General features: G+C 46.2%; 1 protein-coding gene across 2 annotated transcripts; it reads right to left on the minus strand.

Moving 5' to 3' along the window:
- Positions 1-18,466: 18,466 nt before the first annotated feature.
- Positions 18,467-27,638, minus strand: APOC3 (apolipoprotein C3). Of its 2 annotated transcripts, none has more exons than XM_088481397.1 (4): positions 27,597-27,638; positions 23,300-23,379; positions 22,579-22,711; positions 18,467-18,750 (listed from the first exon to the last, which is right to left on the minus strand). In XM_088481397.1, exons 2-4 carry the CDS (start codon positions 23,349-23,351, stop codon positions 18,651-18,653), a joined length of 285 nt encoding a protein of 94 aa, XP_088337523.1. In that variant the 5' UTR covers positions 23,352-23,379; positions 27,597-27,638; the 3' UTR covers positions 18,467-18,650. The 2 variants fall into 2 exon arrangements, with proteins under 2 accessions (XP_088337523.1, XP_088337524.1); XM_088481398.1 differs by lacking the exon at positions 27,597-27,638 and adding an exon at positions 23,502-23,546.
- Between the last annotated feature and the right edge of the window lie 222 nt (positions 27,639-27,860).

Below are 27,860 nucleotides of genomic sequence, written 5' to 3' on the forward strand. Positions count from 1 at the left end.
AGACACCTTAAGTCCATTCCAAAGGTCTGTACACATCATTTATACTGTGTCATCTATTTCAAATATTTGTAGCTTATTGTTCGAACAAACGTGCAAAGTTCAGGTTGTGTCATTAGTCGTTCTTAGCCTAATCAGATGTTTCTGAACTGAAGCAACCCCCCTGATTACTAGCTAGCTGGTCTATGTGTTATATACCCCTAATATAAGATAAATGTAACATGTTATAGCTTCTAATGTTTGCTACAGTTTTAGAGAAAGCTTTGTAGTCTCACTAAGGTTAATATCTAGTGGGGAAGAAATGAGTTGTTTTATTTTGACCCATTGAGAACAAACCACATGACTTGGGGGGAGATGTATCAAACATTTTAAAGAGGACCAGTGGAGAAGTTACCCATAGCAACCATTAAGCTTTGCATTATTATTTATTAAGTACATTCTATTAAATAATAGGTAGAAGCTGATTGGCTGCTATGGCAAACTTCTCCATCTGTCCTCCTGAGAAGGTATGACACATCTTAGTGACAGTAAGAGTTGTTTATTTACAGACTTGGCCGAAGAAAGCTCAGACCTCTGCTGTCCACTAATCACAGATCGAAGGATAGGACTAAAATGACAACACACTGACAAAAGACAAACCACCCATGAGCAGTCTTTAACAGGACAATTAGGGTAATTTACCAAGCCAAAAACCGTGCCTACTTGTCGGCTAAATTACACCCCTGGTGATGTGGGGTGTACTGCTGCATCTTAGAGGCGTGTCATAAAATGTACTTATATCCAAATGTAAATGAGCCCCAAAGCAGTTAGTAAGATCTATGTGTTGATAAAAACACACTGATATTTTTCAGAAAATGTATGTAGCTATAGGGATCATTGGGCTTTATAACCAATGCAGGGAAATTATACAATTTGAATATATATATCTCTGTTATTTTAATATAACAACTAAATAATGGGGGTAAGGTGCAATCAGGGAGATTGCTAGAGTCTTCAGGGAGACAGGGAGATTGCTACTATTTGAGGGAGAATTGGCAAGTATGCCCTACATCAGGGGTGGCCAACCAGTCAGAGGCAAAGAGCCAAAAAATACATGGGCACAATTGTATTAGAATTATTATGTCCACATATAAATAATCTGGAAGCTTTCTCCTGACAAGGAGATCAGGATTTTTTTTTAGATGTTTTAATAACATTGAAAAATTAGTAAAAAAATGAAACAATACACTGGTGGGACTACACAGTCTTCAGTAAATACCTTGAAAAGGGCCTCATCCCCTGGGGATTTAGAATGAATAAATCTTGATCTCCTGACAAACTGGAATAACACTTGTCACTAATGTGCCTGCACTTTTATACAGATGTTCCCTCATACACTGTTACTCAAGTCACGGCAAAATTGACCCTCTCGGCGCACTGGGTTCTGGGCGACTCTACTCCACCAAGCATCTTACTTGCTCAAACTGTGTGCCTTACTTTCATAAATAAAACACCTGGGATGACCCAGATCAACCTGATGTACGACAATTGTATACCTGTGTGCGACTGAGTCTGAATCTGTGTAAGATGGGCTACGATGAAACGGCCGCAGCTTTTCTTCACGCCAAGTTTCGTTGTGCCTCATCGACAACTTTGTACTTGTTTAGAACTAAGGGCTCGATTCAGACCCTCTCGCTTAAATGCGTTCGCACGCAGCCAGCGTATTCAAATCCGGGAAGGCAGGCGATCGCACGGCAAGGTATTAGTACGCCCACTATGTCTTGGCATGCAATCGCTCTGTGTATACAGACGCCCACCAGCCTAACTTAAGATGCCCACTTGTGCACGTCATCTCCATGAAGTGTATGCAACCATCGGTAACATGGAGAACCATTGGATGCATACGCAGCACTTGTGGTTGACCATTCCCCACCGCAAGCACTGCGAGCACTTCAGTGTAAAAATCAGCCAAGTGGCGTGTACTATTACGCTATGTCTTAATTATGCACGCCTCTGAAACGGCGTTAAGATGCTCCGGCACGCCTGCGTTTGCACCTCCACTCCCCCCGTTTCTAGCGGCCAGCCCCTGTCACCACCCACAAATGGCTTCTCCTGTCACTCATTCAGTCAGGCTGTCTATGTGCAGCAAACAAATGCTTCCTGATCGATCTGACTGGTTCGCGCACTGTGATGCGTACACATGCGCAGATTGCAAAAATTGGCTGTCTGCGTGCAAACGCATCCTAGCAAGCAGAACTGAATCGGGCCCCAAGCAGGGCTGGATTAAGGGCAGGGCGACAGGGGCGGTCATCCCAGGCCCCCACACACACTGCCCCCGGCCACATCCCCATAGCAAAGCATTTTCTAAAAAAATTTAACGTGCAGTGGCCTGTGATTAGGCCCCGCCCCTCCCACAATTTGGCTCCGCCCCGTTTCCAAACTGACTGGGCTTGCATGTTCCTACCTCCTTTATCAGCTACTTTCTCCGCCCACACACAAGGTGGCCGGGGCCCGGGGAACCTGCTTCCTTTGCTCTGGTCAGTGGGCACCATGGAACGAGAATGAGCAGCACTGCAGCCGGAAGGTAGGTGGGTGCCTGGGTGCTGATAGTGTAGGAGGAGGTGTCTGGGTGCTGCTCGTGCAATAGGGCGGTGCCTGGGTGTTGGTAGTATAGTAGGGGTGTCTGGGTCCTGGTAGTGTAGGAGGGGGTGTCTGGGTGCTGCTAGTGCAATAGGGGGGTGCCTGGGTGTTGGTAGTATAGTAGGGGTGTCTGGGTCCTGGTAGTGTAGGAGGGGGGTGTCTGGGTGTTTTTAGTGTAGAAGGGGGGTGTCTGGGTGATGGTAGTGTAGGAAGGGGTGTCTGGGTGATGGCAATGCAGTAGGGGGGTGTCTGGGTGCTGGTTGTGTAGGAGGGGGTGTCTGGGTGATGGTAGTATAGGAGGGAGGTGTCTAGGTGATGGTAGTGCAGTAAGGGGGTGCCTGGGTGATGGTAGTATAGTAGGGGGTGTCTGGGTGCTGGTATTGTAGGAGGGGGGTGTCTAGGTGCTGGTAGTATAGTAGGAGGTGCCTGGGTGATGGTAGTGTAGGAGGGGTGCCTAGGTGCTGGTAGTATAGGAGGGGGTGCCTGGGTGATGGTAGTGTAGGAGGGGGTGCCTGGGTGATGGTAGTGTTGGAGGGGTGCCTAGGTGCTGGTAGTATAGGAGGGGATGCCTGGGTGATGGTAGTGTATGAGAAGAGTGTCTGGGTGTTGGTAGTGTTTGGGGGAATATCTGAGTGCTGTTGGGGTGATGATAGTAAATAAAGGGGTATGTCTGGGTGCTGCTGTGGTGTTGCTAGTGAATAAGGGGTTGTCAGGGTGCAGCAGATGTATTAGTAGTATATGACGGTGGGTGCTGCAGGGGTGCTGATAGTGAATGATAAGGATTGTGTCTGGACTGTGTGTTGGTGATGAATGGAAGAGGGTGATTGGGTGCTGCTGAGGTGTCGGTGCATGACAAAGGTGGGAAGTAATTGGTGAATGAGGGGAGTGTCTGGGTATGTACTGTATGTGTGTTAAAAAAAAAAATATATATATGTATATACAGTTATATATTTGTGTGTTAAAATATATGTATGCCTGTGTGTATAATATATGTGTATATATATATATATATATATTTATATATTACAACTTTTATTGATAGGGGCCCCCACGTTTGTTGCCCAGGGGCCCCAACAGACCTTAATCCGGCCCTGGCCCCAAGTATAAGAGGAACAGCAGCCACTCCAGCAGGGGTGTGTCTAGGGATCCAAGCACCCCTGCCAATGTAATGGACTGGCGCCCCCCCCTATGCAGTGCTCCCAGTAGTAACCCTCCAGTAGCAATCCCCCTATGCTGCATTGCCCCATTAGTAGCCCCCCTATAAAGTGCCCCCAGTAGTAGTCCCCCCTATACAGTGCCACCAGTAGTGGCCACCCCCCTAAAATACCTCCAGTAGTGGCCACCCCTATACAGTGCCCCCAGTAGTGGCCACCTCTATACAGTGCCCCCAGTAGTGGCCACCCCCTAAATGTCCCCAGCAGTGGCCACCCATTTACAGAGCCCCCAGTAGCAGGCACCCCCCCCATAAAGTGCCCCTAGTAGCGGCCACCCCCTATTTCAGTGCCCCCAGTAGTGGCCTCCCTTATAGAGGGCCCCCAGTAGTGGCCACCCCTATACAGAGCCCCCTGTAGTGGGCACCCCCCCATAAATTGCCCCCAGTAGGGGCCACCCCCTATTTCAGTGCCCCCCCTACACACACACACAGAGAAAAAAAAAAACGTCCCTGATCCTCGCTCCTGACGCGACCCCCGCTGTCCGCTCAGTCCCACCCGCTCTTCTCCTGCTTTGGAGAGACATCATACGTCATGACGTCTCTCCCATCACATGCCTGCAGAGGGAGCCGGAGAACGGAGCTCATTAGTGAGCTCCAGCCGGCTCCCACCGCGGACGACACAGCAGCTAATGAGAGTGAGGCAGACTCTCTTTAGCTGGCTGCTATTACAAACACACAGCTGCCGGCTGCGTGTTTGTAAACTGTGTAGGGCAGACCGCTTTCACTGCGGTCTGCCCTACACTTGTGGGTCGAGGGACTTGTCCACCCCTTGGCTACTGGTGGCACTGCCGGGTGGCGCCCCCCCCTTTGGTCGGTGCCCCTGGCGAGTGCCATCCTGGCCAATGGGTAGATACGCCCCTGCACTCCAGCGTGCACTGCTGGCAGACTGGCAGACGTCTGGGACCAGATGTACTGCTGGCAAATGCATCGGGAGTGAACAGCTCTCTTGAGGTTAACCCTTCACCTGCCAGTCGGGTCCGTACTACCTTCCTCAAGAAGATCACCCTGGGCAACCATCCATTAGCGCTACATCTGTACTGTCATTTACCAGCGGGACGCCGCTGGTTGTCATCACCACTCCATAGTGCATTATCTTGTCCCACATCCTCTATCCATTAACAATACCCATTAAGTTTACTTGGAGATATCAGTTACAAGAATACAGAACATTGGAGAACTTCTCATTTAAGCAGTTTCATTTATTGATCTCTCCTTTGCTATTAGACTCATCTGTGTAACTATATTGTATGTACTTGCATCATATTGAGCAATCACTTTTATTCATGCTATTTTGGCATTTATTTGTGTATCAGCAGGGCCGGTTCTCCCGTTTGCGCATGGTACGCAGCTGCGTAAGGCGCCACATAGTTAAGGGCGCCTCAGCTGCGTACCATGCGGGCCGCGGGCAGACTGTGTCTCTGTGACACAGCTGAACCGCGTGTGTAGCGCTGACCGGATGGAGTTTTGTCAGCGCTACACAACACAAACACACAGCCGCCGGCGCCGGCAGCTGTGTGTTTGCTTTAGCAGCTGATGAGAAGATAGACTCCTATCGGCTGCTGCTCCCACTGCCAGAGCCGGACATCTTCCGGCTCCCGCAGTGGATAATGGGAGTGACAACATCACGTCACTCCCATAATGCAAAGCGGCGGACGGAGGAGCTGATATTGGCGGTGGGACCAGGAGCAGGAGCGGGTTTCAAGTAAGTGGGGTTTTTTTTATTTTTTTTATTAAGTCTCTACTGCGGGCGGGGGGAGGTGGATTACTCCTGGGGACACCACAAGGGGGGGATTACTACTGGGGGCACTACAAGGGGGGATTACTGCTGGGGGCACCACAAGGGGGGATTACTACTGGGGGCACCACAAGGGGGGATTACTACTGGGGGCACCACAAGGGGGGGGTTACTACTGGGGGCACTACAAGGGGGGATTACTACTGGGGGCACCACAAGGGGGGGACTACTACTGGGGGCACCACAAGGGGGGATTACTACTGGGGGCATTACAAGGGGGGGACTACTGGGGGCACCACAAGGGGGGATTACTACTGGGGACACCACAAGGGGGGCTACTACTGGGGGCACTACAAGGGGCAGGGACTACTACTGGGGGCACTACAAGGGGGGGCTACTACTGGGAGCACTACAGGGGGGCTACTACTGGGGGCACTACAAGGGGATTACTACTGGGGGCACTAAAAGGGGGCTACTACTGGGGGCACTACAAGAGGTTCTACTACTGGGGGAACTACAAGAGGGGGGACTACTACTAGGGGCACTATATAAAGGGCACTGCATAGGGGGTACCACTACTGGGGGCACTGCATAGGGGGACTACTACTGGGGACACTATATAAGGGGAATACTACTGGGGGCACAAGGGGCACTGCACAGGGGGGACCACTACCGGTGGCACTGCATAGGGGGTACCACTACTGGGGGCACTGCATAGGGGGACTACTACTGGGGACACTATATGAGGGGAACACTACTGGGGGCACAAGGGGCACTGCACAGGGGGGACCACTACAGGTGGCACTGTAAAAGGGGCACTGCATAGGGGGGTGCCAAAAAATATACTCGCTTACCAAAAAATTTGGGCTAGGGCCGCCCCCAGTGTATCAGTAAATTATTTTTCTTTCTATATCTACAACTGTAGGCGGAAAGTCAATGCAATGTACTAGGCGAACAAAGTTTTGCCTATGAATAGCAGGCGGAAAAAAGTGCAGAATTGGGGTTTTGGGGTGCAATGTTGCGGGAACCCCCTGCAGCATTCAGACAGTCCCCCAAAGGTAAACTGTGTAAAAAAAAAAACACTTAAGAACACCCCAAAAAATTACTTTGAAAAAGGGGGTGAAAACAATGTTGGGGTACAAAGTTAAAAACTAGCAAACTTGACTCTAGGAGGGGTCCCCAAGTATGCCCCAAGTGTTTTTTTGATTGCAGGTGCTTGCGGAAGGTGGATTTTTCACTATTTTTTCAATTTCACTTTAGCAACTTTTAAATATGCTGATCCCCATTTTCAAGTACCCCAAATTTGCTGGGATAAGTTATTTTCAGGAAAAAATACTCCTGAATACTATTCTGCACCACATATAGAAAAACACTATTTTTACAACTATTAAGGCCGTTTAAAAAGACCAAATACCATCAGCAAGCCAAATCGGGGGGTACCCTAGGGAACCCCCATGTCAGAGCATCTTTTGGGGGGTGTCAGGCTTGTTTCCACCAAATCTGACAGTACTTTCCGCCTGATCCAGTTTCGCTGGGTCCCATTTTCTCGTACTTTCAAATTGAATATGGGGTAAAGCGGGCACGCGCGCAATACTTTTCCACCTACAAAACAGGCGAAGTAGGCGACAAATCCGGGCCGCGAAAAAGTATCGCGGCTCGGCTCAAATTGAATATGGCTCATTATCGGAATTAACACCACAATTTCCACCCATTTCCTTCTCCAAACTACCCCACCATGGTCCACCAGGGCTAGCCTATTACACATCCTATTACTGATATCGTTTTGTATTATCAAGTTGTCATTTACTAAACATCACCCTACACTATCATATGCCTTACTAGGACGTTATAGTTTGACATAGATCGTACCATCAGGACAAAAAGAGCTGAGGGCCTGATTCAGAGCCACTCGTAAGCGGCCGCTCGTTCGCTCCGAGCAATGTTCGCACATCTGCGCATGCGTATGGGTTGTAATGCGCATGCGCCAACCAGTCAGTGCGGTCGGAAATCGTGTGCTCGCAAAATAGCGAATGCCTGCTTGTTTGAGTGACAGGATGAGGCGTTTGTGGGTGGTAACAGGGGAAGGTGCTTGAAAACGGGGAGTGGAGATCCGAACGCAGGCGTGCCAAGCGGTCAAAACGGGCGTTTTAACGGTGTGCATAATTAACAAAGCTGCGTCATCGACCACGTCACTTGGTTGTCTTTTAGCCTGAACTGCTCGCATGATTGCGGTAGGAAAATGCTACCACAAGAATAGCGAGCAGTTCATACGCCTTTCGATGTACTCGATTAATCAAATAAATAGCGGAGATGACGTATGATGCGAGCGGCCAAAGGGCGCATGTTTCGTTCACTCGCTCAGACATAGAGGCGTCAACAGACCGCAAAGAGGGAGCGCTCAATTTAAATAGCCACCCCTTTTTCTGAATGAGCATCCGCAAATAGCGTCCGGTTCTGAATCAGGCCCTGAGCGCAGTATATAATTTAATTTGATAATAAGAGGGTTTTAAAATGTGAATATGAAGTTATAGACATCAAAAACAGAAATTCATTCAACACCAGGGAAAATTATGAAAAGAGCAAAATCTTTGCATACAACAGACATAACAATCAGCAGTAGAGTTGCATAACACAAAAAATATTGACTCCACTAGCAGATTCAAAACATGTAAAGAGTCTGAGGAGTCACAATTCAATCTTTATGACATTACTACCTTCAAAAACATCAGGTAGGAGAGTAGAAGGAGGCTACCTTTACCACAGTCCCAACACGCAGACCAACCTCTAATCCCAAATCTCTCCCTTTTCAAAACCACTGAAAGGAAAGTCCATTTCACACTTCAATGAGGCGTTAAGGTTCTTGACTCTGAAAAGCAAGAGAAGGAAAATCTGATAAATAAGAGAAGGGTACAAAAGAAATAAGAAGATTGGCTGTGACCCACGTGGCTGACCGTCAACAATACGTGGGTAACCGTCAATCAGAGGCCGTTAACTGTAGAGCAGCCTCTCATTGGCTGGCGGCCCCGGAGAATGACAGAAACCATGCGGTCTCTGTCATTCAGCGTGGTAGAGATTAATGTGTTAACACATACATCTCTACATATCCGATATGGATCGGGTACTCGTTTTTTTTTAGCCAAGACCCATGGAGCCTACAGGAGAAGGTGAGCGAAACTACGCCAGGAGATAGGTGAGTATTGGATTTTTTTTCACTGGTAAACCCGTCGGAATTCTACTGGAGAAGGGGACGTGAACATTTGGTAGAATGTAAGGTTGTGTGAGTGTGTTAGTTATGTAATACACTTTTAAATTCTACGGTGTGTGTGTGTACTGTCTTTTTTTTACTATTCTTTTTAAAGTGGGGGTACGGGTGCAGGCCGCCCGCTGCCACTTGTAGTTCAACAAGTGCCAAAGGGCAGGCACGCTGACACCTGTAGTTCTACTGTAAAAAAACAATAGTATCATTCTTATTTTCACACTATTACCCCTGGGCTTCAGCATAAGCCTGGGGTGCTTTTTTTTTTTTTTACATTAGCCCTTTATTTATTTTTTAAACACACAAGCAGCCTGCACATATCTCATGTCACCCCTTTGCTGTCTGGCTAATAAGCCCCTACCTCTGCAGTGCCCTCCTGTTCACCTTGGACCCCTGTGGCCCCCAGCTATCACATCCTACTCTGTTTTTTTTATTACATGCTTTCTGTCTCCTGTCACTTTATCTATTGCACTGTAGAGAGGCTACAGAAACACAACTTTTAATCTAATGTTAATTGCTGTTACACCCTCCACCCTCTGTAATCTGATTACTTTACAACTGGGGGCGGGACGGATGAGGTTTGGGGGCCATGCTGACAAGGGGAAAGAGCCAAAGGCGTGGCAGCACCCTGACTTGTGCCTAGCACTAGGCCAGGGGTCAGGGAACTTTTTTACCTTTTACCCCAAAATATATTTAGATACGCCGACGTTACCCCCTTGATTTGAAAGGAAGGAAATCCTATAGTAGTGCCCCCATATAATGCCCCTGTAGTAGTGCCCCCATATTGTGCCCCTGTAGTAGTGCCCCATATAATGCCCCTGTAGTAGTGCCCCCATATAAAGCCACTGTAGTGCCGCTTGTACAAAAATAAATAAATAAAATTTACCTTAATCCCGGCTCCTGCATCCGCCGCCGTCCTGTCCGCCCGGCTGCTCCTCAGAACTATGGGAGAGACGTCATGACGTCTCTCCCATAGTGCACATCGAGAGAGCAGGAAGCTGGAGTTCAGAAGAGAACTCCAGCCTCCGGCTAACGTGGCCCTGCAGGGAAGGAGCCGGGCTCCGCTGGTAATAACATCTCAACGGGCGTCCGGCTTAGAGCCTCCCTGCGGCACAGCTGGGCGTGCATATGAATTATGAATCATTCTATATTAAAGAATGATTCATATGCATGCCCGGCTGTCTGTCCATTACCCCCAGGAATTTCATTTTTACCCCATGTGGGGTAATTTACCCCTGTTCCCTGACCGCTGCACTAGACAAAAGCTGGAACTTAATAAAAGGTTCTCAATCAGAGCATCCACAGCAGACACAGGTATAATAGGGATACCAGCTCCCAGTCTGCATACACTGCCGGGTTAGGTTATGATCTGGAACGGACTGAACATCCAGATCATAACCTACTGTTGAGCATTATCCAAGGACATTTATTTCCCAACTGACTTTTGTCTACATTATACATGATCCCTGAAGGAGGGATCATCATATCATCTCGCATGCATAGTGCCTTTTTATATGGATACTTTCTGCGATTGACACAAGTATATATGGTGGCAATTAACATACATACAAACATAAAGGTGCTTTTCATGTTACAGTTCTTTCCTGGCAGTGTCAATATATACAGTATTGTAATCATTGGAGAACCATTTAATTTGTTTTTAGATTTTACCTTTAAGGAATATTTGATTTAAAAAAAAAAAACAATATGAGACTTTGGAGCTCATTCAGACCCGCTCGCTAAGATGCATACTCTCGCTGCTGCCGTTGGTATGCAGACTGTATGCATTGTGCACATGCATCGCAGAGCGCATGTGCATACCTTAGCGAAAGTTCACAATGCATTTGCTCGCTACACATAGACAGCCCAGCAGAGTGAGTGACAGGGGAAGCCGTTTGTAGGTGGTAACAGGGGCTGGCCATTAAAAATGGGGGAGTGGAGCTGCAAACGCAGGCGTGCCTGAGCATCTCAACGGTGTTTTAGAGGTGTGCATAATTATAGGACAGCGTCATAGTACACATCGCCTGGCTTGTTTTTACACTGAAGTGCTCGCGGCAGGGTATGGTCAACCTCAAGCGTTGCGATAACATCCGATGTTACCCAATGTACCGATGGTTGCATACACTTCCTGGACATGACGTGCACAAGTGGGCATCTTAAAATAGGCTGGTGGGTGTCTGCATACACTATGAGCAATACTCGGCGAGGTATGGCATTGCTGTGCGACAGCAGTGCCTACGCAATTTGCATACACATCGTGCGAGCGATCGCATCTAGCGAGCAGCTCTGAATCAGGCCCTTTAATTTTATGTTACATTGTGCAGCCATACATTTTCTCTGTTTTCCATATACGGTAGTTGGAGAGATTGCATGTTCTCCTCTCAGGCAGCGGCATCCCATAGTTACTGTATACCCTCTTTAAGCGCAACAGGCAATGGCTCAAATATAAGTGCGAGGTTTGCAAAGTGCAGAGCTTTCTGCAATTTAACAGCAAGATTTAAAGCTGCATGTTTTTTTTTTTGCAATGTATGGATCAAAGAGATTCCTCTATTTTAGTAAGCCAATACAATGCCAACTCAACCCAACCCATTCCTAAACCCACCCCTTTGTTGTGTCTGCAGTGTGTGGGATAGCAATGTTACCAGGATGCCATATTAGAAGTCTGATGTAACAGCTCTGCTCCATTAAGATGTCAGGTACATAGAATATACTGAGGTATACATAAGTTATCACACATTGAAGACAATTATCTGAGGTAAACATGCTGTTTTGATAACTAATCATATAAAAAAATGATTAAAAAATAAATTAGGCCAGATAAATAAGGACCTTGACTGGTTTATGTGATTCTTGGATATGTGGCAAAATTGTGATAAGTCTCATATAATGTCATAAGTAAGTTTCTTGTGATAGGAAGCGGCCTTAGTACACGTCTCACTGTAGAAGCAAAAACATTCATTTCATTTACAAGTATTGTCTTATTAACTTGCTCATGTAATTGAATATTTAATATTGTTTTATCTGAGCTTTAATGACCTTTTTCTTACAAGCATATGGGAGGCGGGGCACGGGATGCAGCAATGTCAAAGATGCGGTCAAATACCCGAAAATGCAGTTTCGGGAGTTTGACCGCATTTCTCAAGAACAGACCTTGAAGTACATCTGCAGCCTTCATTTTTACATTTCAGGCGAACATTGGAGAGCATGTCATATGAAAATGTGCTTGGAGGAAATGAGTAACTGTCAGTGCAGGTGCAGTGTGACAGTTGATCCTCCAATCACTGCTCTTCCGTTGGAGCTCTGCCTGCCCCCCACTGGTACATATCAGCCTGTGCCTTCAGATCAGTGCAGTTTGTACACACTGGAAGACATCCTGAGCATACATGCTTAAACCAAAATTTCAAATCAGAGACTCCACGGTCTACTTGGTGGGCATCATGTAGACCTCCATGGTCCTGAAGAACTTCAAACACAACCAAAAACCTAATACTGGTCAAACTAAACCACCATGGCAAATTTGGTGGAGCTAGGTACAAAAGTCTGGCCATGCATAATGAAGATTAACAAACTGTGGGTGGGATGCATGACACATCACATTTTGTATGCGATCCATCTCTCCACTCTTTGCAAGCATAACAGTGTTTATTAATGACGTATTGCTGGAAGTCGCGTGACGCACATGCCACGTGGGGTGCTGGGAGAGATCCGAATGGATCCCTTGCTGGGAGTTGTGAATAGCAGCCCATAGGCTTCTATTGAGCAACGCCTTCTACAGATGGCATTGCCCACTGCATCCAAGCCCCGGAAACATATGCAGTGTTTATGTTTCTTATGGCCAGTACACACTAGACGACATATCGGGCACAGGGGCGTATCTATAATGGGTGCAGACACCCTGCACCCATATTATCTAAAGTGTACCTCTCCAAGGTCCCGTATCGGGTGTCTTGGCGCTGCTCAAAACACCGGAATATGGCTGCCGCAGCCATTTTTCTGGCATTTTGCGCATGCACAGTGAGGAAAGTAGACCCTGGGCACTGTCTACTGATGCTGTGGGGGGCGGCCAGCCGCGTCAGTCGGCTGCCGACCACCAGAGCACATCGTCTAGTGGTGTGCACCCTCAATATCACAGACGAAGAGCGCTCCCACCGAATGCAGCTTGGTCCCCGGCAAGTGTATGCACTTGCCGATGCCGGGACCCCCGCTGGTCCCGTCGCTTGCAAGACTGTGCTGGGTACACAACATTAAATATGTACCCAGCATTTCATAGTTTTTTATTGCATGTTGTTTTTTTTTTAATAAATGTTGGAGTTTGGTATCAAGAGTAGCCTAATTAATTGATATAAAAAACGCAGCTATAGATCCATTTTAAGTATTTCAAGTCAGCACAGTCAGATCCATTTTTATTTTTTGTCTGCTGTGTTGTGAATCTTGTAAAAAAGATGTCTGTGCTAATTCCAATACAAAATAACCCAAAATTGTATAATAATTATAAAAATGTATTAAACATATTTTTTAAACATGTATAAGAGAATTGCAGTTTAAACTAAAAACATATGCATACATTAAGCATTGATGCCTCCAAACATTACGACTTGTGGCAAATAACTAACACAATATTGCTGTTATAGAACTAAACACAATGGGGTAAATTTACTAAAGTGAGAGTTTTTAGAAGTGAGTTTTAAAAGAGATGTTGCCCATAGCAACCAATCAGATTCTACTTAACATTTAACTAGCACCTTCTAGAAGATAATAGCTAGAATATGATTGGTTAGCTAGAATGGTTGCTATTGGCAACATCACTTTTAAAACTCACTTCTAAAAACTCTCACTTTGTCTATGAAACGCCTCAATGGAGTATTTGAGACCAGTGGAAAATTCAATCCCCTCTATATACCTTATATGGAGTTGATCACGTATACATAAGGAAAAGAAAGGCTTTAGGTGTGAAACAATATATTGATGTATAATCACCATACAAGATCGTTTGAGGAATGAGCTGCCTGTCCAATGCAGAAGCTCATACGTATATTGTATGACCACAATGCGTTAACTCCGTATCATAAGAAAGCCAGGAATCAACCTGACTATTGCACAATTCTGTGTCACGTTCTGGATCACAGAGCTCCAGCTTCTGTGTTAAGTTGTTCACAATAGATCCACGTTCTGGCGTCTCCTTATGGTGGCACCGCTCCAGCGCCTCCCGACCAGGCCAGGGGAGTAAATGTAACAATGTGACAATGTCCTTAGTTTAACGTCGCTCCAGCGACTCGCAACCAGGTAATAGAGGTGAATATAGCAATGTTCAGTCTAGCATGTGTAGTGACTGAAAGCAGTATAATTGGTTATGCGTGGAGAAAATGGATACCTGTATACTGCGACTCCGTGTGGTGTGTCGCTTCTCCACTGATAAAATGATGGCTCTGCCCCTGATGGTGATAGGCAGTTCTGCAAATTCTGGGATGCTGCTGTTAGCTATAGAAGTAATGTCCCATTAATAGGAGGTATGCAGGAAGTATGAGCAGTCCACAGTATAGCCTTAACTAGTTTCTCCCCTCTCTCAGGGGTTTTTTCAAAAGGAAGTTCTTTCTTTTCCTTATGTATATGTGATCAACTCCTTATAAGGTATATAGAGGGGAGTGAATCTTCTACTGGTCTCAAATACTCCATTGAGGCATTTCATAGACACATTGGGGCATATTCAATTGTGTGCGAGAATAGCAAAAAACCGCACCTGCGAGGTTTTTCCTGCAGGTGCGGGTTTTTTGCTATTCTATTAGATGCGTGGTTTTTTTAAAAACATGCACCGGGAGTTTTTTTTTCATCACCTCCTGCAGCAGGTTAAGTATGTCAGTGTGTGTGGTGTATGTGTGTATGAGTGAGTGTGTGTGTGAGCATGAGTGCATGTGTGTGTGTGTGTGTGTGTGTGACCCCCGCTGCGGGGTGTGTGGCCCCCCCCGGAAGAGGCGCTAGTAGAACTAAATCTCCCATCAGCCCTTGCTCCTCCCATCATCCCCTGGGACTCCCACCAGCCCCCTCTCCAGTAAGAAGAGAGAGGGAAACCACTGGGAGCCGCGGAGACCCGGTCAGGTAAGTGACTTTTTTTTTTTTTTTTAATTTACGCGGTGCAGGGTTTTCATTGATGAAAACCCCGCGTCCACTGTTTTTTTAATTGAATCCCATGGGTATCGGGAGCGCGCATACCCGCGGGATTCCGAAATTGGCCGCAAGGGGCGCGAGGTTTTAGCCTCGCTAAACCTCGCGCCCAATTGAATATACCCTGTTGTGTTTAGTTCTATAACAGCAATATTGTGTTAGTTATTTGCCATAATGTTTGGAGGCACATTTACACTGTGTATCAATGCTTAATGTATGTATATGTTTTTAGTTTGAACTGCAGTTGTCTTATACATGTTTAACAAATATATGTTTACTACATTTTTATAATTATTATACAGTCTTGGGTTATTTTGTATTGGAATTAGCGCAGACACCTTTTTAAACATTTTGTAGTTTTTTGTGAGGCTTTGTGCAAGATCCCTCAGGTGTCAGCAGCTGGTTCCCATACTGGACAACATTTGAATTACAGCTCAGCATCTTTCCTTCTTTCCTGTGTTGTGCATCTTGCCTGGTATACTGTAATACACGTAATGATTGATATACTAGTTTAATGACAAGTAGCGTCTCTGTCTCTGCCTTGTCTACGCCCCTCCATCGTGGCTCTCTGTCCTATTCCCCACCCTCGTCATGGATCTATCCTTATCACCCCCAAGGCCATAGAGAGTTTTGCCAGGCCAGAGTACTGCCAAGGGCCGTGGCCTAATGTAAGGAGGTGTGGCCATGCCTCCTTACAAAAAATGTAAAGAAAACCGGTATTTGCGTCATCTCTTCCACCGTTGTGGCTCTCAGCAAGGGGAAGATCCAGTGGGGGTGCGATCAGTGTGATCACTCCCCACTCCCCCCCACCAGCCAAAGGAGAGACTGCTGCTGATTAATGTCAGAAGCCTCCCTGCACCCATCGCAGCCCTGGGCTGGGGAGACACTGCCGAGATAGGTAAGAGGGAGGGGAATGATCGACGGCGAATCTGGGCCCAGTCAGGCCCCTCCATCAAGCTAGGAACCGAGTTATTACTTGCAGTTGGAGCTGTTGGACATGCGCATTGAGGAGGCTGGACAGCCTTGCACAGTTACTATATAGATGCCATTTATATTCTCCATGTTACCTTTTATGATTGTGTATGGTCTTGGACCCATGATAACTTATAGAAACAATGACTTAATGGTTAATTTGTACTTGTAACACATTATAGTTAAGTTGAAGACATTATTGATGGATTTGCCAAGATGTGTAGTACTTGGGTGACATAGGCTTAGGCCCAGTCAACAAAAGGGATCTTGTTTGTACAGTAGATTGCATAGAACTCTAGTTGGATGCCTTTTTTTGACAACTGAAGCCCTATGTCTAGGGTACCAATGGTTGAGGCATCTAAAATACTAAGGACTGGATGTATCAATCAAAGAAATCCAGTCAAATCTCAGAAAATTGCCAATGCAATACATATGGTTCCCCATATGTAATAAATTGGTCCACAACAGATATCGGAGATATCCACTGCAGACCGTCGACACTGCATGATCCATGACTGTGAAAGGCAGAGCATATGCAAAAATTCCATACTCCCTCTGACAGAAGTAAGGATGCCAGTCTCACCTCCCACCTGCTAACCTAAGGAAAAGCAAGCATGTGAGAAGAGAACCTAAGGTGGGTCTTTTCCATTTCCATGAAGGAGGAGGCATCAAATAAGGCACCCCCAGAGGTAGTGCTAGCCCTGTATGAAAGTTTGATGCTACACTCCCAGCCTGTCACAAAGAAGCAGTGACCTCACAGGCAAAACTCCCAATTGCTCTATACAAGATGCATACCTTCCTACTATTTCTGAGTTAAGAAATTGTTTAGAAGATAAGCCCCCGTCAGGCCCCTCCATCAAGCTCGGATCCGGGTAATTACTACCCGTCCCCCCCTCTTGGCACCTCTGTCTCCCCACCCACACACACATATGCTCCCTTACTTACTCTGGCGACCGGACCTTCTCTCTGTCCAATCTTACTTGCAGTGGGAGCTGTTGGCATTGAGAAGGCTGGACAGCGTTACATAATTATTATATAGATGCCATTTATATTCTTTATGTTACCTTTTATGATGCCTTTGTGTTAATTTCTGAATTTTTTGCTATATTCTTCACAAAGCTCCAACAATAGCTCCAGCTCTAAAAGCTCCTTTTTGGACCATATAGGTAGACAGTAGACTCAACCTCAGCTGACCAACAGACTTACACATGACTTCCACCACAGAGTGCTCATGCAGCACAGCTAAGATCAGAAGAGATGACAGCCTGTCCACATGGCCTCACTCATCCCTCTGCAGGAGACCGTTTTCTATTGTATAACCTGATTGCTTATACTGGGTAGTATAGGTGACTATAAAACGAATAGTGCCGGATTAACACCCGGGGCAGTTGCCCAGGGGCCCCAACACACTGCTCCCTCCCCCACCCACACATAGCTATGTCATCAGCGTGGGGATAATTTGACATATGTGAACTGGGGTCTCTGTGTGGCATAATGTAAACTTGGGGCACTACAGTGTGTTTAACACATTTATGGTGCTGGGAGTATTTTACACATTATCATTTTTAATAACATAGCCAGTATATCATATTGACCAGGGCCGGCTCTAGGGGTGTTCAACCTGAGCGGTCGAACAGGGGCTCCACCCATAGAGGGCGCTCCCTTCACTAGCATCCTGATTTCAGCGGGACAGTACTGTCCACCCGTGGGCTGAAGTGGCCCGCAGTTGGTCAAATCGGGGGGTTGGGGACCCCCACCGCCGCAGCTGTGCAGTGGTGCCGGGACCCCGGAGCCTGAATGGATGCATGCACGTGGCATCCATTCAGTGCCGTGAGAGGGCTGGGGGAAGCCCAGCTAGTGAGGCTGCATATGGGCACGCCCCTCAGATAACGTCATGTTAGGAGACGTGGCCTATAGTAATTAGCGATATGGCGGTAAGGACTGCAGAGCACTTGGCCGGAACAGGGCGCTATTAACCCTGGAGCCGGCCCCGATATTGACAATTGTGTTGGCAGGGGCTCCCAGAAATTAGTTGTCCTGGGGACCCCACAAACTTTAAACCAGCCCTGCTAACTAGTCATCAATAGTGGGTGACCACTGACATTCACAGTGATTGATGACATTTGAGGGGTGGGAGTGGCATGTGGGCAAGTCTGTAAGGAGCTTTTGAGGCATGTGTGACGTATTGAGAGCTCTGAGTGGCAAGAGGATCTGAATAACATGTGGTTGGCCTGTGGGGCATTTTAGGATGGATGGGGGTGCATGACTCATTTTGGGGCATTCACATGGGTACAGGGGAGAATAGACAGTGGTTCTCTCCTGGTCCTGAAATACCACCATACTAGCTATTGTAAAATATAAATTTTTAAAACAAATGCACCTCTTACCGTTGAAGCGTATAAAAACCATAGTAAAAATGCTTAAATTGTCAGTTAATCATTATTTTTAATGTAAATAAAGTGACAAAAATAAATTGCGCTGTCCTCAGTATGGACGTTTTATTTAAAAAACACATTGTTTAATAAAAAATATTCAAAGCACATCAGAGAGACAGGGACAGGTTAGTTAGTGCAGTGTGGGGATGCCGAAGGCCAAGCTGGTTACGCTTCTTGAGTTTAAATGGAATACAGTACACATACAAACAGTGGTAAACAGGCAGAAACCCTCCGTCTAGCAAAAGGTACTTTGATAGGGTTTATTTAGAGGCCCTTGGTCAGCTGCTCCCATCTCTCTGCCGTCTTGGACATAAACGAGTTGTAGTATGAGCTGACAAAATCTGCTCCTGCGTCATAGTAGCCACTAAAATAATATAGAAAACATTGGTCAGGATATTTGTTATTACCATATAATTTACAAAATACCAAACTAATTACAATTGTTAATACGGGAGGTGACAAAGAACAAAAACAAAAAGATAATAAATTGCAAACAATACTAAAGTCATTGGTTTCCTTCTGTCCCAAATTCACAAAGCACGCCCACTCGGGCGGAGTCCAATTTCCGGGTCGGGACAATAATGGCCTATATCCTCATCATTTGTGGGGAGAGCGCACCCAAGTAATATAAAAATACCATCTTCACAAATAAACATCCGTTCTTTCCGCCACAAATAAAAAAACAGTACAACAACCACAACAAAATTAATATTTGGGAGGGAGGGTGGGAATTTGCAGATGACAAAAGAAATTACATAACACCTAATAACACTATAAAACTCTGGGCCTGATTCAGACCCTCTCGCAAGTGGCCGCTCGCTGGTACGCGGCCGATGTTATGCAATTGCGCATGCATCGCAGTCGCAGTGCGCATGCGCGAACTAGCCTAAATGATCGAGAAGCGAAAGCTCGCTCAGCAAAGACAGCCCAGTAGAATGAGTGACAGGAGAGGCCGTTTGTGGGTGGTAACAGGGGCAGGGCAGTAGTAATGGGGGCATGGAGGTGCGAACGCAGGCGTGCCTGAGTGTTTCAACGCCGTTTCAGAGGTGTGCATAATTAACAGGCAGCGTCATAGTACACGTCACCTGGTTGAATTAGACACTGAAGTGCTCACAGTGCTTGTGGTAGGGTACAGTAAACCGCAAGCACTGCGGTCATATCCGATGGAACCCGATGTACCGATGGTTGTATATACTTCCTGGAGATGATGTTCGCTAGTGGTCGGCTAAAGACAGGCTGGTGGGCGTCTGTAAGCACAAAGTGATCGCTCGCCAAGACATAGTGGGCGTGCTTATGCCTTGGCGTGCGCACGCCTGCCTTGACATCACTTAGCTGAATTTGCATACGCTGGGAGCGAGCAGCCACATCTAGTGACCGGGTCTGAATCAGGTCCTCTGCCCCTCAAACACAATAGACTCCCTTATCACTAATGCATAGAATGTAACCTCCTACAGTGACAAACACTCATATCCTAAAAGAGACACTCTCCACTCGACCGGTTAAAATGGTCTCAGGCTTATCAGCCGGCCTTACGCCTTATTTATGGTGGGCTAATGATGCAAGATTTGAGGCCGAGAGTATATAAAGGAATGCATACACTCGGCCTACCGAAGACCACTTGAATGTATTATATGAGAACGTCTACTAAAAAGAGTCTTAACTAGCTATTAGAGATTGGATAAAGATTATGGCCCTCATTCAGAGCCGTACGCTCTGAATGAGGGCCGGCCTCCATGAAAATGGAGCGTCCTTCTGGACGCTCGTATAGCTGTGGGTCACCACCCACAGGCTATACGAGCATGCATTATGATGGCCGCGATGGTCGAGACCATCGCGACCATCGAAATTGCGAGCCGGAGCCTGCGGTTGAGGTTTATAACCGCAAGCTCCGGAGTGATTTTGGCTCTATCAGAGCCAAAATCACTCCCACTGACATCACTAGTGATGTCAGTGGGCCGGCTTTTGACGGGAGGCGTTCCCGTGGGAACGCCCCCGTCAGGGAGGCACGCCCCCGGCACGCCTACCAAAGGGGGCGTGCTATCAATCAACATTGACAGCATGCCCCCTTTGATCGGACACAACGAGCGAAGGACTTTCCTTCGCTCGTCGCATCTGGCGCATGCGCACGACGGAGCTCCCTCTGTCGTGCGCATGCTCAGTCCAGAACATCGACCCACTTGCGAGCGGACAGCCGCTCGCGAGTGGGTCTGAATCAGGCCCCATGTTTGCAAAATAGGTCCTTTGAGTCTAATTTGCATATGGATTTATTCAGACTTTGGGGTCTGTCTCTGGACATAATGGATGGATGGCTGCAAAGCAAACATACTGTACAAGAAATGGAAAGATACAGTTTATATGCTTCATTTATGTACATAGGGACACTGAATGGGAAAATTAATGGAGAAGAGAAGTTTTATACAACATGTATATCTCTAGATCATACTTGCTTACTTTTGAAAAAGCATTTCAGGGAGATTGTGAAAGCAACACCTATGAGCGTGGCGGTAAAGTGGGCGTGTACTGCTACATGTGAGAGGTGTGTCATGAAACTGATTTGCATTTAAATGTAAATTTGAGCCCAAAAGCAGCTAGTAAGATCTATTTGTTGATGAAAACACACTGATACTTTTCTGAAAATGCCATAGGGATCATTGTGCTTTATAACCAATGCAGGGAAATTACACTAATTATCCCATTTCAATGTATATATGGAATCGGTGGTATGAACAAAATGCCGACACTGGCAGGCGGAGATCCCGACGGAGGTAAGTAAAGTACCTAAGCCTCCCCTCTCCCCCCCCCCTAGCCCTAACCCTCCTTTAGGGGTGCTTAACCCTAACCTCCCCCCTAGTGCCTAACCATAACCTCCCTCCAGGGGTGCCTAAACCTAAACCCCCCCTCATAGCACCCTAAACCTAACCCTCCCGGGACGGTGGGTGCCAAACCCTAACCTCCCCCTGGTGGTGCCTAACCCTAACCTTTCCCGGGGGGTTGCCTAACCCTAATCCCTCCGTCCCCGGCTACGTGGATACTTACCCCCAGGCATTGGTCGATCGATCCGGCATCCTGTCGGGGTCCCGGCGTCAGGATTAACATAGACGTCGGTATTTTGACGCCTATGTTAGATTCCTTGCCAGGATTACAATGTCGGGATTGTGACCGCCAGTCACATGACTGCATCCCATATATATCTCTGTTTTTTTTATATAACAGCTTAATAATGTGGGTAAGGTGCAATCAGAGAGCTTGCTAGGCTCTTCAGGCAGTCAGGCAGATTGCTACTATTTCAGGGAGTCTCTCTGACAATCGGAGAATTGGCAAGTATTGTCTAGACTCTAGACTTATATAGTAGACACTGGGGAAAATATAATTTATGCACAGGGTATAATAGTGTTGGGATTATGCTGTTTGAATTACAATATAATTTTTAGAAAAATTCTAAATTACATTTACAGTAAGATTTTTAATAATAGTCAGTTCTAGATTAACAATGGTGTGTTTGGGACTATAGCCCCAGGCCTCCATATAAAAAAAGGCCCATCATCATGATGATAACATGCCGCCCAGTTAGCCGCACTCATTAAGTATTAAAATTGTATCTCTATTTTCCTTGCAAAATTGTAATTTATCTACTTTTACATATTAAAGGAGAAATTAGGACCGATAGTGTAGGGGTACACGCCCCCATGGCACTGGCCACACCCACACAGCACTGGTCACACCTACTCCACTTCTCATAATTGGTCTTTGGTAGTTTTCAGACCCAGGGCCACATGACCCTTAAACCGGCAGTAATAATAGCATACTTGCCAAATTGGCAAATCTCAGTCTGGGGGATCCGAGGAGAGGAGGAGGCAGGTGGGCGGAACAGGGGTGAAGTGCTGCAAATAGTGTTATCACAGCCCAGCCTCTATGACATTTTTCGGGGATTCTCGGCTTTGCGACACTGGGGGTAGAGCTACAATGATGTGATTCATAGCGAATAACGGCATCAAGACCTGTGTCCTGCCCACTTCACATTTGCGTCATGCCCACTACTTTGTTGGTAGGAGGCATACAGGGGATTTGTCCACTTTACTGTGAGTCTGGAGACTCTCAAATTTTGAAGTCTCCCGGAACTTCTGGGAAAGTGGGCAAGTTTGGATGATAGTTATAATATTATATTATTATGTCTGTGATTGTACATCCTTACATAGCCTGTTGTGCCAATGGCATTTCTTTGACTTGGTTCAGTGCATCTGTTGTTTTGGTGGCGACATCGCTGGCCAGATCCTGCACATAGTTGAGAGATGTTGACAGGAAGGATTCATCGTCCTGGGCAGAGACTGGGCACATGAAAGTAATGGAAAGGTTAGAAGAACTGATACAAGACAATTTTAAATAACTTAAATTTAAAAAAAAAATAGGTCATAAACACAGCTGGCATTTTATTGGTACGTGTTTTGTTCTAGGATAACCTTAAGCAAACCCAGTGTTACAAAATAGCATGTGTGTGGTTTATTTTGCTCTAATGTCATATTAGGCAAGTCCATGATTCAGCATTAGTAGACAGAGAGAGGAGATCACTGTAACAACAGAGGAAGAGAGACTACGATAATGCAGGGTTTCTCAATCCCAGTCCTCATGAAACCCTAACAGTGCATGTTTTCTAGATCGTCTCGCTGGAGCACATGTGTGTTAATTAACTAACACATTAAATCTACAGTGGTACATTTAGGGGGCATCTCTACAGGGTGCCGACGGTCACAATAGTGATGCATCCCGACTGTAAGAATACCGGCAGCTAGTGGAGGTAAGTATTAGGGTTAGGATGAGGCTTAGGGATAGAGGGAGGGTTAGGTTTAGGCACTAAATACATTAGCAGAACTATGAGATTTGTTTGCTGCAGTAGAAATCTGGGCAGTCACTCTCACCTGTACAGGCAGCTAGCAGGAAAATTACGGCAGAGATAACTAACAACTTCATGGCTGTTTTTTTGTTTTTACCGAATATTCTGTAAAGAAAAACATAAATAAAAAAATGATATACAGTAAAGAACACATAAAGCTCATGTCTTACATAAAGAGCACAGAACCATGATGTAGGATAGAGAAAAGAAATAAATAAGGAAATTACATTCTTAGTTGTTGCACTCCAAACCCTGCTGTGTGCTATAACCACTGAATTGTGTCATAGGTTAGGGCTGCTCCTGTGCTGGAGAACTCTGTTATGGGGAGGACTCATGACATCAGTAGAAGACATAGGGGGAACCTGGAGGGGATCATGTCCCAGAGGCAATTACGGGATCATGGCATCCTGGATCACACCAGCACAGCCACATATAGATTAACTTCAGTTTTTTGGTCTGTAGAATTACCTCTGGCATTTTAACTAAATATATTAAATTATCTTTCTGGCTTATTGTGAAGTATGTTTGTTGGGATGCACAGTAGATATAGGAGCTATGGGCCTGATTCAGCAATGCACGTACGTGCAATGCTGAATGGTCACGCCTGATTATTGGGAATCTGCGCGTATACAGGACCCCAGTTGTGCATGTGCATAATGGGTCCTGCGTGATCGGAATCAGTATGCGGCCGGCGGTTCAAATCCCGACAGCGGAAGCCCAGCAGGGGTGAAGATCCAGACTGCTAATTTAGGTAAGTACCGCTAACCTAATTCTCTACCCTAACCCTCCTTTAGGGGTGCCTAACCTAACCTCCCCCCAAGTGCCTAAACCTAACCCCCCCTCCCCCACAGCCTAAACCTAAGTCTCCCAGGGGGGGGGGTGCTTAACCCTACCCTCCCCCTGGGGGTGCCTAACCCTAACCCCCCCTTCCTCTAGCCTAACCCTAACGGAGGGGTGCCTAACCCTAAGTCCCCCCTTGGAGCCCCTAACCTAACCCTCCACCCCCCGCGGCTGTCCGTGCCCGGCGCCCGACTTACCTAGGATCGGGATGCCAGGCGTCGGGCTCCCGGCGTAGGTAAAATGACAGGCGTCGGGATTTCAACGCCTGTCATTAGACCCTTGCTGGGATTAGACAGTCGGGATGCCGACGGTCGGCATTTAGACCATCGGCATCCCGACTGCATACCGCGTGATCGCACGCAGCCCCTGCTATGCCTCTGCTTGATTGACAGGCACAGGCATTCACAGGGAGGCGTGGAGGAGATGGTCAGCGTTCCCAGAAATGGGGGCATGTCGTCCCATTTTCCGGGAGTGGCAAGGCCAGCCTAAATAAGCTGATGGTCATGATGGTTATCCCAGCCTGTGACGTTCATCGCAGTGCTGGGATTGCAAATGTAGCAGGGGGCGTCAGACACCTCCTGCTGCATTTGCATATTTGCAAGGACGGAATTGCAAAGCTGCTTGTGAGCGGCTTTACAATTCCGTCCTCTGCTGAATCAGCCCCTTTGTTGATAGAATGGTTTTCAAGCACAGATCAGAGGTAGGCAGTGTCAAATGCAATGGCAGCAAAGTAGGTAACGCTATCTACACATATATATCTGACACTTTAAAGTTATTACAAAAAAAACTTGCATGTGTAATGGATACATTAGTGATAATGAATAGGCCCCAAAGAGAAGTGTCCTATAGAGCTGAATAACATAGGAATTAGCAACTGACCGTGATTAAAAAAATGAAAAAAACAAAACAGTAACCAGTAAATAACAATAGTGAGCGTTCGGCATTGTTGGATTAAATAAATAAGGTCATTATGGGGCTATAAAACATAGTTATGCTGAAAGGCAGTTTTAAGTTAGAGGGAAAAATATTAGGATTAGAGTCTGAAATATGTAACAAATAGACCATGCTAATGATGGGGGTGAATACAGAAAGACTATTTTATTAGGTAATCATTTATTAAACCATAGAAAACAATTTTCAAACACCATGCTTCTCCTTTACACCTACCCCTTTGTAATAACACTCTCGCCTCCCACTAGGTATTTTCCGGGTAACAATGTGCATGAAAGGTTATTAACCCTTCTTATGTAACATTCTTTATAACACCAAGACACCAGTTTTTTGGCCTGATTCAAAGGTGAACACAGTGGCGTCGCTATGGGAGTGCGGTTTGCACCGGATGTCACCCTTGGAAGGGGTGACAACAAAATTCAGGCTCCTCCTCAGTGACAGGAGCCGGGTGCTGCAGTGTGACATTCTCTTGCAGCTCCTGTCAGAGGAGGAGCTGACAGAGCAGGCACTGGTCACCTGGGGCAGCCCAGCATCACCAGGGAAACTGGGTATGCCTCCAGAGGGATTGCCGGTGGAGCCACCCTTTTCACTAAGTTACAGCCCCTTTTGGGCGAGGGGGATATGAAGTGCGCAACGGGTGTCACCAGACCCGGTGGTGACTCTGGGTGGACGCAGTTTCGGATGCTAGCAGACAACATTTCAGCCACGTTTGTGTACGAGTTGCACTGCGCATGAGTCCCCATGGTTACCGCCTGTGGACAAAGAACAACTAATGATGCAGAGAGAGACAATTTCAGTGGGCGTTCGAGGTGGGGGCTAGCTAAAGGTGTGAGCATCATGGCCAGTGACTGGGTCTTTTGTCGCCAGACGTGTTTCAATGAACATTATGAGCAACCATAGAACTGCTCTAATGTCCAATGGTGCTACCGATGTGCGTCAATGGTGCGTCTTTTTACACAAAGCAGCCATTGCTCTGTACACATCTCATTGGCTGTGGCATTAGCATAAAGGCGCTATTTATTTATTATCAGTTATTTATATAGCACACACATATTCCACAGCGCTTTACAGAGAATAGCTGTACATTCAAATCAGTCCCTGCCCCCGTGGAGCTTACAGTCTCCCTACCATATGCACACGCAACACACTAGGGTTAATGTTTGTTGGGAACCAATTCCTACCAGTATATGTTTGGAGTGTGGGAGGAAACCCTGAGTACCTGGAGGAAGCCCACACAAGCACAGGGAGAGTATACAAACTCCACACACTTAGGGCCGTAGTGGGAATTGAACCCAAGACTTCAGTGCTGTGAGGCAGTAATGCTAACCATTACACACTGTCTGTGCTGCTCGCGCTATGGAAAAAGACGCAGTTTCAGCAGCATTAGCTTCCACCTCTGATTCAGAATCTATAAGCTAGTGTTATAGAGAAGGAGCACTGAAACATTTTAATAAACTTAAGAGAAAATTAAACACATAAAGGAAGATTACATATATGAGACAGCTAGAATGCCCCGCTCACTCTTGTGTTCCTATTTCAGTATTGATAGTATAGTGGCATGGAATATTTCTTCATGCCTTGAGTGGAAGCATCTAAAACTAATTTATCAATGGGCAAAATCCAACAGGACTTATTCGCACCTTGCCATATGCAACAGACGGTTACCGCCAGTGATAATAATACTATCGGTAAGATTCACCAGGCAGCCTGCTGCAATGACTTCCTAATGCCTTTGCATGTAGAAGCTTATATAGCACTATGCAGGTTTGTGCCAAAGCAATACCTATTCTGTTATCACCATCTCAGGGTGCAAGACCACTATCTCACAGGTTCTCAAACTCGGTCCTCAGGACCCCAAACAGTGCATGTTTTCCAGGTCTCCTCACAGAATACAAGTGAGATAATTAGCTCCACCTGTGGATCTTTTAAAATGTGTCAGAGTAATGAGTACACCTGCTGGGTGACCTGGAAAACATGACCTGTGTGGGGTTCTGAGGACCGAGTTTGAGAACCACATCTGAAGCACTGTCCAAAGCACATGGTTGGAAACTACATGACAGAACTCATGAAGAAGTACAAGCAGGAAATCCCAACAAAGATATCATTGTTATATATGGGTGACTGGATTAATTAGCTCTTCTGTCCCTAGATTATCACTTACATTCTTATAACATACTACTGCCCTACAGATACTACTTACAGTATTTATTGTACTGCAACCTCACAACATTTTTTTATGTAGTTCCAAGAATTCTAGTGGTGCCACATATCGTACATTACTAACCAATACTGTAATACATATGCATGCTAGTAAGAGCATCCTCATGTATTCATTATATTACATCCCAATCTCAGCTGTATTACATACACCAAATAATAAGTACATTTCCTATTCCACACATCTTGTGTGTGTCACAACACATATATTTTTGAGTGCAGTCCTATACTTTACATATATGTTCTTGTTGTTTTGGAAATCTGTATACAGTGTAACACAGTTTATTTTGTACATGCATGTAGCTGACACTCACCCTGTAATGTGCACCTTGAGGTCTGTCCAGTCTCTGGGTGCAGCATACAGGTGCCTGTGTTATATAGTCTGCACCTTCCACAGGGGATAGCAGGGGGTGTGGTGTCTAGAGAGGGGGTGAAGGTTGCAGACTCTGTGTTGCTATAACTGAGATAATCTGCTGACTGGTTGGAGAGATAGTAAAGGATCAACTGATAGGAATTAATCCTAAATTCTATATGTTTTATGAAACTATATACATATAATTACACCGAAGTGTAATTCC

This window comes from Taudactylus pleione, unplaced genomic scaffold (assembly GCF_031769625.1).
Source record: "Taudactylus pleione unplaced genomic scaffold, aTauple2 ptg000270l, whole genome shotgun sequence".
In the NCBI taxonomy this organism is placed as follows: domain Eukaryota; kingdom Metazoa; phylum Chordata; class Amphibia; order Anura; family Myobatrachidae; genus Taudactylus; species Taudactylus pleione.

Excerpts from the sequence above, each read along its gene's own strand:
- APOC3 (XM_088481397.1), bottom strand. The coding sequence starts at position 23,351 with ATGAAGTTGTTAGTTATCTCTGCCGTAATTTTCCTGCTAGCTGCCTGT. Across the intron at positions 22,712-23,299 it reads CCTGCTAGCTGCCTGTACAG|TCTCTGCCCAGGACGATGAA; the intron begins GTGAGAGTGACT and ends TCATGTGCCCAG. Across the intron at positions 18,751-22,578 it reads CCATTGGCACAACAGGCTAT|TGGCTACTATGACGCAGGAG; the intron begins GTAAGGATGTAC and ends ATATTATTTTAG.